Source organism: Thalassophryne amazonica, chromosome 6 (assembly GCF_902500255.1).
Source record: "Thalassophryne amazonica chromosome 6, fThaAma1.1, whole genome shotgun sequence".
NCBI lineage: Eukaryota > Metazoa > Chordata > Actinopteri > Batrachoidiformes > Batrachoididae > Thalassophryne > Thalassophryne amazonica.
The window spans coordinates 95,409,718-95,430,601 of NC_047108.1; the positions used below are offsets into that span (position 1 = coordinate 95,409,718).

The window sequence follows — 20,884 nt, forward strand, 5'->3', positions numbered from 1 at the left end:
CAAGTTCAAAGACCCTAATTTTTGTAAAAAAGTAGGATCATACATACTGCATATCACAAGAGAATGCGAAGAAGCATGAACCCCAATGCCCAAAAAAAGCAAAGCAAAAAAAAAAAAGTAATGAAATCATGAATGGAGATGATGTAATGCAAATTGCAAGCTGACCACCACGACACTCAGTGTTACACAGTGTAGCTTTAACACTGAAATGCGCGAAAAACAATCTCGTTAGTCTGAACATGCCGGGTTCCCATACACCTGGTAGTTTTTGTTGCACAAAAGTACCAAAGATCAACACAAAGTCTCAGCAGTGAATAAAAATCGTGCTTCAGTGAAACAGTCTGTGATTTACAGGTGCAAAGGATTTTTACTGAAACAGCCTCGGTTTAATCTGCATGCAGATAACACACAGCGGGGCATAAAGTTGAAATAAAAACATGTTTTACTGTTCTGGAAAAAACAGACATCACATTATTAGATATTTATGTACACCTCTGTAGTATTTCATTCCAGTAGCTAAGCACAAAACACAGCAGCTGTTATCTGCCCAAAATTAGTTTTAATGATTTTTTTTTAATATTTTTTCCACACACACAAGCAACAAAATGTGTGTTAGTATTAAACACTGGGCTTTGTTGATATTTCACATAGCTAGAAGAGTTTGTCCCGTCTGCAGAAATGCATTGTTACGGTTGCTTGTGCGTATCAGGTGTTATGTATTTACAGACCTCCTTGTGTGGTTTTTAGATGATGCTGTTCAGTGTGCTCGTCTGTTCTTTTGTGTCACGTTGTGACGAGTCGCTGAAAACGCTCTCGTACTCTTGCAGGATTGAAGCCACGGCATCATGGCCGAACTGCGTGGCGTCATCATGGGGAGTGTTTCCCCATCTGTCGTCACAGAGAGATCGGTGAAGGTTCATCAAGGTACCATAATCTGAGAAACATTTGTTTCGTTGTTCCACTAGTCTTCCAAGGTGCTTCGGACACCAAAAGCTGTGTGCATGCAGGTTGACTTCAGAATTGCCCTTGAATTTGTTTTGGCAAAGGTCATTGGGGTCAAAGGTAAAAGTTTTGCTTTATCCTCTCTTTGTTCCCCTACTCCTCCCAAGTCCCTTGGAAGATTTCCACCAGATTTGATATTTGGATGACAGTCAACCCCAGAATGACCCTTGAAGGGATTGCTTTGGCAAAGGTCAATGTCATTGGAGTTATAATTAAGACACCACCCCTCAAGTGTTATGTCCACCAAATTTGGTACACACGTGTGAGTTTTGGAACTGCCCAGACATGGTCAACTTTGCCAGTGGTCAATCACATAATCGTTGGGGTCAGGGTCATTAAGTTCAAAGGTAAAAATTTAAGGTTTTAAATTTAATGTCGACCAAATGTGGCAAACATACGATAGTCTGGGACCTAACTTAGACATGCATGCACATCATTTAGGAGAGGATGGCTCAATTGTTCTGGACTCATATGACCCCAATGAACAACTTGGGATATGTGCCAAAATCTCTATCTGGCACAAATTTTTGAAACTGCAGCAGCTATAGATTTTCTAAGGGATTCAAAATGTTCAAAACGACCAGTACAAGTTTGGAAGAGTCATAGAAAAGTGTAAAGTCTCTAATTTTTGATATTTTAAGAGAAAATGGCTAAAATAAGTGGGTCAACTTATTACCGTACATCAAAAGAAAATGAAATTTGCCAAATATAATGAAATTTTGTTTTTGTTCATACTGTAAACAATGGAATATTGATTTAAAGTTAAAAATACAAAACATGTTTCTTGAGCAGACAGCAGTATCTAGAGATCGTAAATGATTATCACGGAAATTTCCCAAAATAATACAACTTACAACACCACATTACTGTTTATTTTTCAAACACATGAACACAACAAAATCCAGATATGAAGATTATGCTCATTCAGTGTTATCATCTCCCTTGCATCTGCCGTACTCGCAGCAACGGATTCCAGCTATCCGAAAATAAAGCTGTATTTGAAGTAACACTCAGGACAAGAAAGGACGTGGTCATTTTCAAGCTGTTTGTCATTGGGGTCATATTAGTCTAGAACAGTTAAGTTATCCTCTCCTAAATGCATACATGTCTCAGTTAGGTCCTCTTCTATGAAGGAGGGTTCCAGTGTTGCAGACGGAACGGAACCCCCCCTAAAAATCTGTCGCCCTGCCTCCACTGCGCATGCATCATTTCTGACCACAGCAGCTCGTCTGAGACGGACTCTCTTCACCCAAAGCGATCAAATGGATTAATGGGATTATTAACCATCAGATGACAGGGTAAAACCTCTTAAATCATTCTAAACTTAGTTTTAAGTAGAAACGAGGTGATAATCGGTGAACCGCGACTGATGTCTCAGATGCAGTGAAGGCAGGGCAGACCAATTTTTAGGGGGGACCCTTCGATCTGTGACACTGTAATGGCCCAGCAAGGTCAAATTTGCCAAAGGTTAATCCCTGAGGCCAAGGTTACATCAGTCTGTCTTGTTAGCATACCCCCCCCCGGTTTGGAAAAATGTGGTACCAGTCAAAAGTCTGGACACACTTCCCACGTCCAAATACTTGACTGGTACTGTAGGTGGATTAAAGAATTGCTCTGGCAAGGTCAGCCGGTGTTGAGTCATTTGGGTGAAGGTCAAGATAATTGGGTCAAAGGTCAGACTGCTGTAGCCTTTACTGCCGTAATGTCGACGGGTACTATTGCCTAGTTATTAGAAATATGGAGATACATGTTTTCCTGCCACTTTCTTTAAAAAATTTATTTTTAATCCTTACCTGTCCTTTATGTGGGGATTAACTTTACACATTTCAGTTAGAAACTGCACAGCTTCAACATGACCTAAAAAAAAAAAATCAAAAGCAACATCCCATGACCCGCAAGGAAATTTAAGGTGTAATTTCTTCATATTAAATCTGATGCTGATGTTTCACCTTCAGCAGCAGCGACGTGTAGCGCTGTGCGAGAGTCGTAGTCTCTCTGCTCCATGTTGACAGCTGAAAGAGCAAACCTGAAAGAACACACAAGGAGGTCAGAAGGTTAATTCAGTGTGGTTGGACAACTGTCACAAGGTGCTGACCTGTTGAAATTCCTGCAACTACCATTACACGGATGAAGGATTTAAACTCACATTAATGTGAAAGGGAACACATTTAAAAGACACTATTCCAGAGCACCACCCACATACTGACACCACTAACTGAAAGAAGAACTTTAATTAGTCCAAATTTAAAAATGTGAAATAAATTATGCACAGTGCTGTATTGTTTGCCTGCAATCCATTCGCCCATGCATGCTGCCGAGGATGTTATTCCGTACAAACATAATGCTGTATATACATATATAACAGGGCCGTATATAGAAATGTGAAAGGGGGGGGTTCAAATCCTTGAGTTGGGGGTCCAGTGGGCCGCGGGGCCCCTGGTGGCGTCGAGGGGCAATGCCCTCGTGGGGGGCTCAGGGGGGTGAAGCCCCCCAAAGCAGAAGCTTTTTGAGGATTTCTAGGGGTAAAAAGCTACATAAATTTCATTTGAAACCCAAAATGTATCATTTTAGGAAATACATTTTTATGTACAAATAGTCCTTGCTTGGAATTGGATCACTTACCATAAGAACCACCCAGGAAGAACCAAGATAACATTAATGCAAACTTTATACCTGCCTGTCGGTTGCGAATGACGCAACCGGCAGGCGTGAAAAAACTCACGCATGCGCACGAAGGTTCAAGCTTGGCTGATGCAATCACACATTATTCAAATCCATATAGTTTTTGCAAAAAATAAAAAGGTCGGATAGTTTTCTAACAGACCACGTATTTAGCGGTATTAATATTCGCGTTTACATTATGAATATGTACGTATATGTACGTTATGTATTAAAATAGCGGTATTTAACCTGACGACCTTGTTTAACTTGCGAAATAAATCCCACGCGAACAGCGCCACCGTTCGGCATAAGCAGACTACGCAGCCTGCGTGGGGCACCAACCATGTTGCACTAGTTTGCAGGGCCTCCAATTGACTGAAAAATGTGTTGAAATGATTACATTATTACCACTGATGCCGGTCTAATCTAACCACTTTTTTTGTAACGAGTAATCTAACGCATTAATCTTTCCAAATGAGTAATCATATTAAAGTTACTTCTCCAAGTCACTGTGCGTTACTATTATTTTTGCATTGTGGGTCGACAGCAGCATTAAACTTGGTCTGTGGGCAGGGGGACGGGGTTTGACTGAACTGCCCACTTTAAGCAGGCTGTGAGTTTTTCATCAGATACGACTCGTCCTCATCTCTTAAAGTGCGGTGAAAACAGCACACCTGCACTGAGCTTTACAAAGTCATTTTTATGTTTTTTCTCCTTTATATAGAATTCTGAGCTGAGCCGCTCCGTATCGTCTCGTTAAAAACAGCTGATCCTCCACGACGCGTCAACAACTAACACTGTTTTCCACTCAGATGCACCTAAACTCTCTTTCTGAGGACCACATGATGTGAAAACACAATAAAACTTTCTTACCTGTAAATCTGGTCATGTTTTCTGCATAAATAAATGTTATCCATTCTTTGTGCTCAAACGCCAAAGCAGGGGTGAATCCAGATGGAATGGGGGCGTGGGGCAGGGATGTGCCCCCCACAACACCCCTAGATTAAAGGTCCAGTTTTGAAGCCGTTTTTTTACTACAACTACTAATACTACTTAAAATAATAATAATTTTGACAAATAAAATGTTTATAGAGAATTTAAATGTTAGAAAAATGTTAGAATTTAATAGTTACATTTACAAACAATGTAGGTTAGAAATTGCAAGTTTTACTGTTACAGTGCTGTCAACAGTTAAATATGAGGTCAAGAAAGATTATTTTACTTTTTATAAAACAAGTATTTTCATTGAAGTCAAGAAAGGGTGACTATAAAGTGAGTTTTGGCAAAACATGTATCATTGTCATGTTGAGGTGGCAGAGGGTTGTTGGAAAAGTAACTAAAAAAGTAACTAGTAATCTAACTTAGTTATTTTTACAATTGAGTAATCAGTAAAGTAACTAAGTTACTTTTTCAAGGAGTAATCGGTAATCAGTAATTGGATAACTGTGGCAACACTGATTATTACATTTCAAAATCAGTATGAATTATTTATGAATAGGCCCATCGTTTTTTTCTTTAAGCATTGTGTAGGCCCCTACCCCATTACTTAATTGGGGCAAATTAACTTTTTTTTTTTTTTGCCTAATATAAAGCCCCCATCCACCCCCGCCCCGATTCCCTGTAATGGTACAGCCCTGTTTGCGTCTTTCTCTGTTCGCTGTGTCGCCTAACCAGGGTTGACAGATGTGATGATTTCCAGTCCAATAAATGCTCAAAAATGCATGGAGGCACTAAATCCTGCGCAATTTGAACTGATTTTTAAAATGTGTGTGGCAATTCTATACAAAAAACTCATCCAGTGCCATATTTTTACCCTAAACAAACCAATTGGATGGGAAAACACCCAATCTGGCAACCCTGCGCCTATCTGAAGCAGCACTGCTAGTCCACATTCAGTTCTGACATGAGACGACAAGTTGCCACTATGCCACAATTAAACAATGAAGCGACAGCAGGAGTCTGGAGCTGAAAAACGGAGGAAAAAGAAACAAAAAGATGATGCCCGTGCATCCCTTGCTGGTAAGTACGTGTTAAAGGTTTAAATTATTTTGATTACTTAACCTGCATTGAAATAAATGCAGTCAGATCTTTGGACCAAAAAATGACTTATATTTACATATAAGATCCTTCTGAATGTAGTAAAATAAATCTGCAAGCCCAGATCTGTCATTCAACGGAGAAATCTTCATTTAAAAATGACAAATTTACAGCTAACATTTAGCCCTCCGCAAAACTGTCATCTCATCCTGGATGCTGCCGAGACGACAGGGAGAAGACCCTATCCCAGCATGCATTGCGCGCACCAACTGTAATTTGTGGATTTACGTCAGTTTGCATCTGCACCTTTTTCTTGTCTTATATGGAAGGATCTACTTTTTTTAAAACTTCATATTGTCTTGCGGTACGCTTGGTGAGTACACATTTCTTTTATTTGTGCTTGAAAATTATTTTTGGGGACTTTTTCATACGCCCGTTTGATTGAGTGGTGTCGCATTGAAAATTTACTGTCTTTCGCCTCCGGTGTACCGTCGCGGGCTACGGAGGCGAGACCCGCAAAGAATCCAAGTCATTAAAAAGATATAAACCTCTCTCAGCGGCCACAGAGCTCTGCAGCTCCGATTACCGAGACGTGCGGCGCTGCGGATTTTGCCACAAGAAGTCTGTCCTTGCGAGCAACAGGTGTCACCGGCCGCTCCGCATTAAAATGGTGAGCGTAGTCTCTGGACTTGTGCCAAGTTGGCTGCACCTCCATTCAGTAGACAGGGACGTGTATGCAGCTGCACAGCAGACACGGGGGTGTGAGTGGCCCACGGCGGCATTTAACGAGCGCATGCACTCGGTAAGCGAATCAGGGGCAGTGAGAGCGAGGCGTCGGGGAAGAATGGCGCCCGCTGTCGATGTCGCTCACTGTTGATCTGAGCATGCAGACCGGGCATGCAGAGCTGTATCTCACATTCAATGCAGCTTACTTTTGGATGTTGAAACCAGGATGTGTATAACAGTAACATTACTAACAGATAAAATCAATTTCAATGCGGGATCGGACTGAAGGTGGGAGCACGTCATCTTGTCCCTGACTTCATGGAAATGATACGGATGTACAAACTGTTTTCACAGAGGGCTAAATTTTAGCTGCAAATTTGTCATTTTTAAACAAAGATTTCTCTGCTGAATTACAAATTTGGGCTTACAGATTTACTTTACTGCATTCATAAGGGTCTTATAAATACATATCAGCTATTTCTTTCTGAAATCTGACCACATTTATTTCAGTGCAGGTCTACTTTAAGCTAGGTTGCGTTGGCTTTGCTGATTTGATGTAGCTTTAAACACTAAACTTAAACGCTTTAATAAATAGTAACGGTTTGAGTAGAACTTTTGTGTGTGTGTGTGGGGGGGGGGGCTTTTCTTGTATGGGGGTGGGGGGGCCTCCCTGACCAGTTATGCTTAGGGCCTCCAAAACCTTAGCAGCGGCCCTGCACGCGAATATTTGCACTTTTACAGTATTTGCAACAGGAAGGAGAAGCTCCCTTTATTTCTCAGCTTATACATACAAACATGTTTTTACAAACCAGACAAGTGTAATTGTGTGTCTCCTTGGGTATTTACAAGCCTACTAATCTGTTTGATATCAGAGGAGGATAGGGACCAGGGAGCAAAAATTCTCAACCCCCATGGGAAAAGTTTATCTAGCAGTTTCCCCTTTCATCACTTAAGGGATTACTCTGTCAGAGGAAACTGAAACTTGAGGGTGTGTGATAATATAATAATAATAATAATAGCTGTGTAACATTTAGTGCTTGTTGCATATTATCAATGAAAAGAAAATACATAACGTTGATATCCAGATCAGAAACAAATCAGCAGAATTCTCGGGGGGGTTCGGTTGAACCCCCTGAACCCCCTCTATATACGGGCATGTATAATGCTGTATGTACGAGTACACCATATTTTTGCTGTCAAATTATTTGTAAAATATAGGCTCCTATGAGCTCTAACAAAATATGGCAACGTTAAAAAAAATAAATAAAAATTACACACCCAAAATATGAGAAAATTAGCAAATGCGGCAAATTTGCTTAAATCAGTTGTATTACTTATAAACCAGTCTGTCTGTACGATTTGTTTTGTTTTGCGCATGCGTCAGCAGCTCGTCTGAAACGGACTCTCTTCACCCAAAGCAATCAAAGGGAATAATGGGATTATTAAACATCAGATGACAAGGTAAAACCTCTTAAATCATTCTAAAGTCAGTTTTAAGCAGAAACAAGGCTGTTTTAAGCAGAAATGAGGCGATAATCGGTGACACTTTGAAATGACGGAGGTGCAGTGAGAGCAGCAGGAGCAGCTCATCATGGCTGCTGCGCTCTGATCGCTTCCTCTGTCTTTTAATATGAAATAATGCTGAATTTATGTGGAAGTGATTGTTGTACAAAAGCTTCAGATATCTGTTGCTGAGACAGATGATGACTGGAGTGCAGTTTTAAGCAGAAACAAGGCGATAATTGGTGAAATACTGCCGACGCTCCGAAATTATGCATGTGCAGTGAAGGCAGGGTGGACTGATTTTTAGGGGTGACCGTTCGGTCTGCGACACTAACTCGTATATTTAAATTTTTGCTGCAATTTTTAATATTGCAGCAATAATTTGCGGGAATATTTGCCCAGTAATATTTGACAACCCAAAGGATGCCATCATCCAACTGACCTCCCTACAGAGACTCATCAGTGCCTCAAGTATTTATTTATTTTATTTGGAGGATAGCAACATCTAGTCCTACTAAATAGATCTAGACCACCATTAACAAACAGTGACAATGGCAATATGAATATCAATAGCTGGGTTCCCATTCCAGTTTTGCACAAAATCTTTGCGATATTTACAGAAGTTCAAGAAAAAAACAACCGCGATGAAATGACAGTGTTTCCATGGAGCAACTGAATGCCATTGCTTGATTTTTTTTTTAATCTCACATTCTGGCTCTTGTGAGAAGTGAAATTCCAACAGCAATGCTGATGGATCAGTATGTCCCACCATCCGCTGGCATTTCGTTGTTTTGTTTTTTAATCCAGTGTTACCGTAATGTCATCTCTTATAATATTTAACAAGCACTCTGTTTCTTACTTTATCTACAAGTACCGTGTAAAGTGTTTTAGACGTATCATGTGACGTGTTCTGTACCTCATGTGACCTGTAATAAAAAAGTGATTCCATTGCAGTTTTTGAAAATACAGCTTTGTACGAATTACTGGAAAAAACTACCTCATGCGAGTGTAAAAATGTTTTTTTTTTCCAAAATACAATATAAGCGTATTTTCAATTTGCACAAGGAGGGTAATGGAAACCTGCCTAGTGAAAAATGCTGATGAAGACACTGTCTGCAAAAACAATGAGGACATTTTATATATATATAGAGAGAGAGAGAGAGAGTGAGAGAGAGAGACGACAATAAACAAACAAAAGACAGACCGTGGTTAATAGAGGATTCTGTGGTTCCACAGAATCTCTGCTGTTTGCGGACGATGTGGTTCCGTTGGCTTCGTCAAATCAGGACCTTCAGCGTGCACTGGGGCGGTTTGCAGCCGAGTGTGAAGCGTCCGGGATGAAAATCAGCGCCTCCAAATCCGACGCCATGGTTCTCGACCGGAAAAAGGTGCTTTGCCCTCTTCAGGTTGGTGGAGTGTCCTTGCCTCAAGTGGAGGAGTTTAAGTATCTCGGGGTCTTGTTCACGAGTGAGGGACAGATGGAGCGTGAGATCGATAGACGGATCGGTGTAGCATCTGCAGTGATGCGGTCCCTGTATCGGACCGTCGTGGTGAAGAGAGAACTGAGTAGGGGGGCAAAGCTCTCAATTTACCGATCGATCTATGTTCCGATCCTCACCTATGGTCATGAGATTTGGCTTATGACCGAAAGAACGAGATCGCGAGTACAAACGGCCGAGATGAGTTTCCTCCGCAGGGTGGCTGGGCGCTCCCTTAGAGATAGGGTGAGGAGCTCAGTCACTTGGGAGGAGCTCGGAGTCGAGCCGCTGCTCCTCCACGTTGAAAGGAGTCAGTTGAGGTGGCTCGGGCATCTTTTCCGGATGCCCCCTGGACGCCTCGCTGGAGAGGTGTTCCGGGCACGTCCCTTTGGGAGGAGGCCCCGGGGAAGACCCAGGACACGCTGGAGGGACTACATCTCTCAGCTGGCTTGGGAATGCCTTGGGGTTCCCCCGCAGGAGCTGGGGGAGGTGTGTGTGGATCAGGAGGTCTGGGCAGCTTAGCTTGAGCTGCTGCCCCCGCGACCCGACTCCGGATAAAGCGGAAGAAAATGGATGGATGGATGGGTTAATAGAGGATGTGTTCAGGCTGGTGACAGCGATCACAGAAACATGAGTTGTGTTACTGGATAAACTAAGAAGACATGAATTATATGCCAGAAAGCATATAATTCATAAACTTGTAATTTATGTCTGTAACATGCCCCAAGCAGAGGGTCACCCCTTTGAGTCTGGTCTGCTTGAGGTTTCTTCCTCAGAGGGAGTTTTTCCTTACCACTGTTGCTCTGGGGGTTAGTAAGGTTAGACCTTACTTGTGTGAAGCGCCTTGAGGCAACTCTGTTGTGATTTGGCGCTATATAAATGAAAATAAATTGAAATTGAAAGTAGAGATGATGTGGTTGTTTGTAAAGTGATGAAGAGTCATATAGCCCCAAACACAGACGAGGCCCCATGACCTCTCCACCACAACAAGCATCAGAGAGCCTCTGGAGAAAGCATGTTTCAGATATAGGGCCATGTACCCCGCAGCACAAGAAGGCAGGAAGTGACACAAAGACTGCAGACCAACCACCCATCAAAAAAGTGAACCCAACCTCTGTACACACAGGAGCAAAGCGCCCTGTGAGCATGGAACAGACACAGAACCCCCCAGTCCCAACACCAGACAGAGGCCAGCGTCCAACAAAGGTTGTAGGCCCACCTTGGACCCATACTGACCAGAAAGAGGCTCCCGACAGGCCCACAGCCCATCTGTGGTCTGTGTCAAAGCTTTATGATGAAAAATTAAAGACCAAATTTGCATTTGTACTAACCTCCTCAGAGAAGAGACGTCACCATTGTAGGCTGCAAACATCACGTTTACCACAGTCTTGTTCTGAAAGGTCAAAAGGTGAACATATAGACTGTTTATAAATCTATTTTACACAAGAGCATCCTGAGTTCTTGCGTCATTCCCGTTACTGTCCTGATTGACAGCTGCAGCGTTCGCACGTACAGCAGTAAACTTACGGAATCATCATGGGATCTTCTCGGGTCGTGTTTCTTTGTGAAGTGTCGCAAGTTGTCGTAATTGTGGAATTTGTAGTGGGACACCAATTCCTATCAGAAGAATCCATCAGAAGAAAAAAAAAGTGTAAAGTGGAAGGTTTGAAAAAAAAGCATAAAAGTTTACAAAGTTTGATATATGTGAGGCCTCTCGTGTCAATTGATTGGTTTATCACCAAAGACTGCCCAAAACATGGATACAGATTTGAATGAAAGTTGTTGGAAAAAAACGTGACTTCAGTGAGTAAAAATCCTCCCACACATTTGTTTCACCCATTAGTTCAACTCTACAGGCGGTTAAATGAGCCAGGCAGTCAAATCACCTGTTTTTGGAGGACAGGTAGAAACAATCCATAGCAGACCTTTTATTCTGCTATGAGTACCCCGTTTAAAGAAGTTTGAACATGATTGAAGCCGTTAAGATTACAAATACCCTGAAGTTATCAACAATTTCAGGGATCGGGATGAAATTTTTGAACACTTCAAAAATTGGATCCTGATTTCAAATCTGGTGCCGATGTTGGCCGTAACTACTACTGCTAATACCAAGTTTGTTAAAGATTGACAAAAAAATGGATCAAGAAGTTACTATGATGCTTCAAAACATGCCTCAATTTGTTATTTAGGATTAAACGGCGCTCTGTGAAATGGCCCCATGGGGGGCATCCCAGTAGTCATAGGGAGTGATGCGGGGTACACCCTGGACAGGACACCAGTATGTTGCAGGGCCACGTGTAGATAAACAAACACATTCATACTCGCACCTACGGTCAATTTAAAATTTCCAGTCCACCTAACCTGCATGTCTTTGGATGTGGGAGGAAGCTGGAGCACCTGGAGGGAACCCACACCAACACAGGGAGAACATATAAACTCCACACAGAAAGGCCCCAGGTGGGAAGTAATCCCACAACCTTCTTGCTGTGAGCCAACAGTGCTGACAACAAAACCACGGTGGTGCCCAATTTCAGGGTCAGATGGAAGAAATTGTAGAAGAATTTTTAGGTCCATATTTGAACTGTGATGAACTATCAAGTGTCCTGATCCGAACTGTATGTCCTCTGGTTGAACTAGCAGGTGTTCAACCCAAAAAAAGGGCTCTATTAGTCATTCAGTCTGTCAGGGGCTTTCCAAGGCCTTTTAGGTGCTTTCCCGCAGGCCACGTGCAGGGGCCTCAGGCCAGCTGCACCTGTGGCTGAAGGTCTTTTAAAAAAATCAGTTGTAAATCCTTCATGTTTTAATGGGAGCGTTTGTCACATTGAAATAATGGCCTAACACCTGCTTAGGGTTCACTAGAGGACGCTTCCAATAGAAAACCATGTCTTGGGAATGAAATAAATAAAAAAGTCGAAGGAGGAGCGATGCCCGCGGGTCTCCAATAAATAGACGAGCGCGGTTGTCATATTCAGTCTCTCTAGAGGACTCAGTTTGTCTAAGCTCTGTGTCGAAGGCTTAAATAAACTTAAAAACTCTGTGCATTTTATCTTGCTTAAGGCTGAATTATTCTAAAGTGTTGTGTCCTTTTTCTAGCATATCACTTGCAATTAGTTTGTGTTATCTAAAAGACGACATCCTGAGAAGACCAAAAAGACGAGCCGCGACAGAACTTGGCGAGCCAGCTTCAGGAGGGTCCAGGGGCATTCCGGCAGCCTGGGGCAGTCCAGCTCATCCCTCCAGACCGTAAATAACAGTGATCACGACTAAAAGGTAAGCAGAAACCTTTTATAACTTCTGCACGATCTGTAGGAGTGAGTCGGGATTTCCGCCCAAGTTGACAGGTGATATTTTTAATTGCCTCTTACCCAAAAGAACCTGGACTAAGAAAATTGATAAGAGACTAAAAAAAGATAAGATTGAAAATTATCAGGCCTTGTAGATAAAATGCTCAGAAGGTGTGTGTGTTCCCGGGAAAAAGAATGTCTGTGTGAGTGAAAGGTCAGGAATGTTCATGAACTCTGGTGTGGAAAGAGTGCGTGGAGAACTAACCTGGATGCTTGGGGAATAATTGGTGTTGAAATTCATTACTAACGTGCCGGCTGATAACATGCGCTGTAGGGGTTAATTTAGGGGAGTATACTGACAAATAGATACAAGGTAATACAAGGTTATTTAAAGAGTTTAACAGAGACTGAAGTGAAATAAGTGAGAAAAAAGAGTTTAACAAGAGAATACGTGCAGAGAAAGCACAAGATAAGCGCCTGAGGGGGCGCAGTAGAAATACCGTACATGATAAAGAGATTTAAAGAGGAAAGTGCAAAGTGGCACCGCTGACAGTAAGTAAAAGAGCTCAATAAAGGACGGCATTTTTTAAGAAAAGAGAAAAACTATAAAAAAAATAAAAAAAATAAATGAAGAGTTAGTGCAGAATACATGAGAATTAATGAAGCAGAAAATAGTGCAGTAAGGCACCAGATACACGCTTGTGGGGTGTGGGAGAAGAATAAGTAATTAAGTACACAGTAATATGAGTTTTTTATAAGACAAGAAAAAGAGTATTTTCAGTGCAAAGGCACATTAAGCTCACGAGGAGCTCAGTAAGTGAAAAAAAAAGGTAGAAGAAAGTGCAGAAAGGCACAGGATACGCACGCGAGGCGCGGTAAGGCGTAGAAATAAATGAAATATTGTATGCTCAGAAAGGAGCTTGTGAAAATAATATAGTAAGCACAGGATACGCACGCGAGGCACGGTAAGGCGTAGAAGTAAATGAAATATTGTACGCTCAAAGAGGGCTTGTAAAAAAAGTAATATATGAAGTTGCTGACAGCGCCGGAGAAGCTGTCTAACGTGAAGAAGAGATACATGCTTAAACAGAACACATTGGTGTTAAGTGAATAAAAAGGTTGTTTAAAGCCGCGGAGTGAAAAGTGGCAGAAGTCTAGATAGAGATATATAGAAAGTTGTTTTTAATCATTTTTGTGTATAAAGCTGTTGAAAATTGTGTGTGGGAGAGTGGAGAGTAAGCGGGGAGGTGCAAGCAAAGCTGTGAGGGCTTGCAAGCTGGCTGACATACAAGATTAATGTGAAAGAGTACGAGGGGGAGGTATTTAGACCCAACAGGAGGACTTGGGAGGTGCATGACAGGCAGAGAGGAAAGTGTGAAACAGAGACAGTGAAGAAAAAGACAGGAGAAGAGTGCTATGTAAATATATTATTTCAAAGAAAGAAAACTAATAAACAAATATAGCAGAAAAAGACTAGAAGCAGAAAGTTAAAAAAATTAGAAGGAAAATAGAAAGTCGGGAGCAAAGACATTAGGAAGTGTTAGGGTTGTAAGAGGATTAAATAAATAAAATTGGTTATAAATCAAAAGAGATAAAGCTTAGATTATAGTGAAAAAGCTGACAGACTGATCAATGCTTGGGACAGTCATTGATGGGAGACTTAAGTGATGATGAAATAATACTCCCAGAACATTACTTGACTGACGGAGACATCGAAACCCAGGGAATCAGGACACATTTTTGGCTGGAAAGGACCTATTTTGACAGGGTAGGAGCAGAACATTGGCAGGACGAACAAGAGATCAATCAGAAATTATGGCAGATTACTAAGGTAATCAATCTGAAGCAAAAGAAAGAACAATTCCCTCTAATTAATTGGGAGCTGCTGATAAGACGTCTGTGGCATCAGGGTTTAACCCCGTGGCTGGAGCTGCTTTGTGCTGACCCTAATAAAGAACTTAGCATACCATTAAATCATTTAGTAACACTACCAACCGATCTAGGTGAAGAACTGTTTCCTAGGTTGACTCTGACTGTGGTCCCAAGGAAGGTTCGGTGGGAAACAGGTAAATTTTCATATTTAGTTAAAGAAAAAGAAGACGGGCATAGCAGTTGGAAATTTAATCCTTTTAAGGGTTTAAAATACAAAACAGGTGTTACAGCCAGCAAGTTATTGGTCTGGATCAGGACAGCCCCTGAGGGACTACCAGAACACCATAGAAACACCTCACATAGCGTTTGTCAGGGTTACATGGGTAACTCTCAAGGTCAAGGTCGGGAAAGTACCCCGCTAGACTTAGTACTAAGAAAATATCCAGGAAAATGCATTAAGGCCAACCAATGTATGAAAAAGTGGCACAAAAGGTCACATGGGGGCAGGCAATGGCCTTTGGAGGGATCATTTGATCCGGTGATGTGTGAAGCAGTTGCGGTAGAAATACAGAAAAAAGAAATTAAAGATCAGCAGAAGAACGTAAAAAACAACAAAAAATGCACTGAAGAAAAAGAAGTTTTGGCCTTGTTCAAGCAGGAAGCACAGAGGCTACAGCAGAAAAGAGAAAAAATGACAGAGGAAAGATCCAAAGAGACTAAAGCCAGTGCACCGAGCTGGGAAGCAGAGCCACCCCCATATAAACGTCATGATATGGGGAAGACAGCTGGACAATTTGTATTAGGAACTCGTGAAGAGGACCAAGGCATGGATGTGGAGGGCAAATTCACACTGACACTAAAAGCTCGAGAGCCACAAGGAGACAGGTCCTCAGTCTGTCAAATGGATCATACAAGGTCTCCAAGTCCGAAAGTAAGTGGTCGCACACCACGACCAGCAGGGGGGGCCACAAATAACAGTGACACGGAGGCAGGCGAGGATAAAGAGAGACCTGAAGGCTCCGCCTGCACATCGAGGTCCACTGAAAAACCGTCCCCTCCCACCATAAGTCAGCCGACTGGACCTTCACAGGCTATAGAGGCTCCGAAGAGTGGCACAAGAGCTTCTGTGACACACTGGATCTGGCCAGAAGAGATAATGAAGAACTAGCTGAGCAACTTCGGCTAGCGAAGGAAAGAATACAAAGACATAGGGACGCCGAGGAAAGAAGAATATTACAACAATCGACGCCCAATCAAGGGAATCACATTATAGAGCCACCCACCCGAAAAATTTCTGGTGAGATCATCATTGAGACTGCAAAAGAGGCCCGACTCAGGCAAAGACAACAATGTGTAGCCAAAGACATAGCGGCTTTAGAACAGAATATAACCGACTGGATGGACTGCCTGGAACCAGTCAGTCGCACTCGATCTGGAAGACAGTATGGAGTCCGCACAGAAGAAGAGGAGGACGAAGACCTCATATGCCCATTGGTGGTTAGAAATGGTCATCATGTGTATACCCCATGGAGCTGGACAGACATGGTGGGGCTGGCCAACAGGCTGCCAGACATCACCCAAGGAGCTGGGAGATGGATAACTGCCTTAGAAGAAGGCACTGCAGGGGTAACCTTGTCTTTAGGTGACATAAAAGCCTTGCTAATGCATGTCATGGGAAAACATGACACTGAAGAATTAGCAGGAAAGGTTGGACTAACACAGATGATGGGCACAAATCAACATGATGAAGTCCCCTTTAATCGCTATAGAAACTCCATGTGGGAAGGACTGAGAAGAAAGTACCCTGAGGTCTTGGATCCCTCTAAATTGGATGATGAGGAGTGGACACCTGAAGAGTGCCCAAAGAAGTTCCTGCACCGATTCCAGAAAAGATGGGGGCGGAGGAAACAGGAAATGCATGGAACCATTCTCCAGCAACTGAAATCCTGTTTAAAATAACTGTAAAAAAGGCTCTACCAGATGAGGTTCAGAAAGCCCTAGATGGAGTTGTGGGACTATCGAAAATGAATTGGGCTTTATACTCTGAGCATATTTGTCACCATCTTGAAATCTACAAGAAAGAAAAACAAAAAGAAGAAGATGCAGCAAAATCCCTGACGAAAAAATTGGTGCAGATGCAGTTGGGAGAGCTAACCAAAGTCAAGAAAGAAAAAACAAAGACCCAGGCACCAATGATGACCCCTGTTCCTTCTGAGTCGGCAAGCCTAGCCCCTACGACAAACACTGCTGCCACCATACAGGCACCTGTGGTAACAGCCGCACAGAGCCCCCAAGGAGCAGCAGGGAGCACTCCTACAGGAGAAGTCTCGGCACCAGTGGAGCATCACTATCACTACCATAGCACTGGCACACCCGGAAATGGACCCACCTACAGTCATGGGTGGAGAGGAGAGTCACGGAACTTTCAAGGTCAAAGAGGAGGGTGGCGAAGAGGATCTCGCCAACCTTCATTTGGAAACAGATTCCAAAACTCAGCTCCCAGGAACAGTCAAGCGGGACCGCCTATGGGACCAACACCCCCAATAGGGGATCAACCCTCTAATGAGTGTTGGAGCTGTGGACAACCTGGACATCTAATGAGAAATTGTCCGGCCCGACCTTGGGTTGGACCCTCTGCCTATTGGCAATAGGGAGGCCTAGAGAAGACAGAGGGGGAAACGGTGGCATTGGCTATTTCGATGATACCTAAGGAAGAGCCAACCGTCACCGTTAATATACAAAACAGAGATTTCCCTTTCATGGTGGATACAGGGGCAACATACTCTTGCATAGGGAAAATGGGCGCTCATCTCCCCCTCTCTGGGTCTGTAATTAAGACCATCGGCTTCTCTGGGAAAACTCAAATAATACCTTTTACACGCCCATTTCCTGTAACGATTGCAGGAAAAACAATTGAAGCACCCCTGTTATACTCACAAAATACACCTGTGAATTTGCTGGGAAGAGACATTTTATGTAAGCTACAAACCCAGATAGTGTGTACCCATCAAGGACTGCAAATACACTTTCCTGACGAAGCACTCGCCAACATTATGGTGCTTATGGACATGGAAAACAAGGGCCGACCTGTGCAACCCATGGTATACTGGCTGAAGTTACAACCAGAAAATTCAAATCTCCAACTGGAATGGGAAAAATGGAAGCCCTGGGCCGAACAACACTATGAAGCAGTATATACACCTAGTTTACCTTTACATGTCACCCTGATGTTCGATGCCAAACAAGAACAAACTGACTATGCATGCTGCTGGGATGCATTGATGAATCAACGGCTGTTTCACATAACCACCACAGAAATTTATTTAGGCCCCCAAGGGGCCGCAGCTTCTGTCAAGCTAACTTCAGCTGAACAACAATGGTATCAAGTGCCGAATGCCATGCCTCATGTGACCCTTTTAGTCTCAGAAAAGTACGAATCCCATGACCTAGGTCCAATGGTAAAGACAGCCTCAGAAGTTGAAGAATGGCAAAACATGGAAAGTCCACAAGTACATCTGTCAAAAGACCAGCAGTTTATACGAATTAATTTAAAAGTAAATGATGAGGCTATAGCTCAAAAAGTGGAGCTCAATCCTAGACCAGAGGGACAGATGGTGTTATCGGCCCAACAAGAGAAATTGTTAGAGCAAATACCACCAGTGGTGTGGTCCAAAAGCAAAACGGATGTAGGACTAGTAAAAACAGCCTTACCAGTAAAAATAAAAGTAAAACCGGGAGCAAAACTGCCTCACCAAAGGCAGTATCCATTAAAACCTCAGGCTATTGAAGGCATAAAACCAGTAATTAAGGGACTAATGGCAGCTGGAGTTCTAATAAAAACTGCAAGCCCATGCAATACTCCTATCTATCCTATCCCTAAAAACAATACCAAAGAGTATCGGCTGGTACATGATCTGCGTCCTATCAATGCAATAATAGAAATGGATGCACCTATAGTACCTGATCCGCATACTATACTATCAAGCATCCCTGCTGGAGCAAAATGGTACACAGTAATTGATCTGTGTTCAGCCTATTTCAGTGTGCCTGTGCACCCAGACTCACAACATTTGTTTGCATTCACATTTCTGGGACAACAGCTAACGTATACACGGCTACCTCAGGGACTGAACCTGTCCCCAGCCATCTTTAACAAAGTCCTGGCTGAAGATTTACAACACCTTGATATACCCAGTACATTGGTGCAATATATGGATGATCTCCTTATTGCATCAGAGACTCAAGAACAGTGTGAAAAAGATTCATTAATTGTATTGCATGCATTGGCAGATGGAGGTCATAAAGTAAGTAAGGACAAATTGCAGTTCTGCAAACAACAAGTAGAATACTTGGGAAGACAGTTGTGTGGGACCACGCGATGTATAGCCCCAAGCCAAGTGGAGGCTATAATCAAGGCTCCCAAACCCCAAACAGTGGGACAGATGCTTTCATTCCTTGGGATGGCAGGGTACAGTCGGCCGTGGATTTGTGATTATGCTATAAAAACTGCACCTTTGCGTGCCATAATTAGAGCAGTGGGGCAAACAAGCAATGCAGCTCTCCTCGTCTGGACAGATCAGGCAACGGGAGCTTTTGAGGCCCTAAAAACAGACATGCAATCTGCTCCCGCGTTAGGTAACCCAGATTATGGGAAACCTTTCCATTTGTATGTTACTGAAAAAGCTGGATATGCTTGTGCTGTACTAATGCAGGAAACAAATGAAGGAAAACAACCATTGGCCTATTATAGTACAAAGCTTGACAACATTGAAACAGGATTGCCACCATGCTATCAGGGTCTAGCAGCAGCTGCCTTTGCATTTCAAAAAGCATCATCCATAATCATGGGACATGCAGTAACGTTGTACACGTCGCATCAGTTACATGCCCTGCTAACCAGTCAACGTTTTGTCTTAACACAAGCTAGACGCACTGGATATGAAGTTGTGTTGTCCGCCCCAGAAATAACAATACAACGTTGTCACACGGTGAATCCTGCCACCAAATTGACCACACCGTTAGATGGTACTCCACATAACTGTGTGGCAGAGACAGAGAAATTTTTGAGAGCCAGAGAACATTTGTATAATCACGCCATAGATGCAGATCTAACCCTGTTCGTGGACGGCTCATGCTTTCGGGATGCCGCGGGATTGCATGCGGGTATGGGGATTGTTAAACTAAACACGGATGGCGAGACCTTTGAATTACTGGAGTCCCAAGGAATTGATCAGCCTTGTTCAGCCCAACTGGCAGAAATCAAAGCCTTAACTATGGCTTGCCAGATAGCTAAAGATCAACGTGTTAATATCTACACAGACTCAGCCTATGCTTATGGCGTATGTCATGTACATGCAAACATTTGGAAACAAAGGGGATTCCTGAGAGCAGATGGCACCCCTGTCACTCATGGAGAAGCGATTTCCCAACTGTTACAAGCTCTCCAATTACCGTCTGAGGTAGCCATCATTAAATGTGCAGGTCATCAAAAGAATAATAACATCATAGCTCAAGGTAACAACCTAGCAGATGACGCAGCGCGCAAAGGAGCACAAGGAGAAAATATGTTTCCCCTGCTAACCATCCAAGATTGTGCCCCACTGGTTTCACTTGACGCACTGATAGTGGCTCAAAGTAGGGCCAGTGGAGAAGAAAAACGAATGTGGGTTAAACGAGGCGCTATTGAGACACGCAGTCAGGGGCCAGCGGACAAGCTGGCGCAGTAGTCATGGACATTTTGTGTTACCCACCAATTTATTACGACATGCAATCATTTGGGCCCACGGACCCGATCATTGTTCGCGAGTCCAAATTATGAACAAACTAAAAGCTGTCTGGTGGTCACCATATATGGCAGCAACAGTGGACCGTTTGTTGAATGAGTGTGAGGTATGTGCACAGTACAATGTCCGGAAATCATTCACAGCCCCTTTAGCCCACATTCCGGTCCCTGATGGGCCATTCAGACATCTTATGATGGATTTCATAGACATGGGAGCTGAAAATCGAGTTAAACGAATGAGATATGTTTTGGTATTGATATGCAGGTTCAGCCGATGGATTGAGGCAGTAGCCTCTGCAAATCAAGACCATAAAACGGTAGCCAAATTCTTGTGCCGAGATGTCTTTCCAAGATTTGGCATTCCAGATACTATCTCATCTGACAACGGTAGGGCTTTTGTAGCCAAGGTTACACAAGAAACATTCAAACAATTGGGTATCAAACAGAAGTTTGGGTGTGTTTATCACCCTCAATCAAATGGGGCAGTGGAACGGGCTAATGGCATTTTAAAGAACAAACTAGCAAAAATCATAGCAGAC

General features: G+C 42.9%; 1 protein-coding gene across 1 annotated transcript in view; it reads right to left on the reverse strand.

The window, feature by feature from the left end:
* Positions 1-160: 160 nt before the first annotated feature.
* Positions 161-20,884, reverse strand: part of gls2a (glutaminase 2a (liver, mitochondrial)) — a 51,851-nt gene continuing 31,127 nt past the window's right edge. The window contains exons 14-18 of the mRNA XM_034172847.1: positions 10,935-11,024; positions 10,739-10,800; positions 2,952-3,028; positions 2,796-2,859; positions 161-888 (exon numbers count right to left, since the gene is read on the reverse strand). Coding sequence (XP_034028738.1) covers positions 744-888; positions 2,796-2,859; positions 2,952-3,028; positions 10,739-10,800; positions 10,935-11,024 — 438 coding nt within the window. The 3' untranslated portion in view covers positions 161-743. The remainder of the gene's footprint in view (positions 889-2,795; positions 2,860-2,951; positions 3,029-10,738; positions 10,801-10,934; positions 11,025-20,884) is intronic.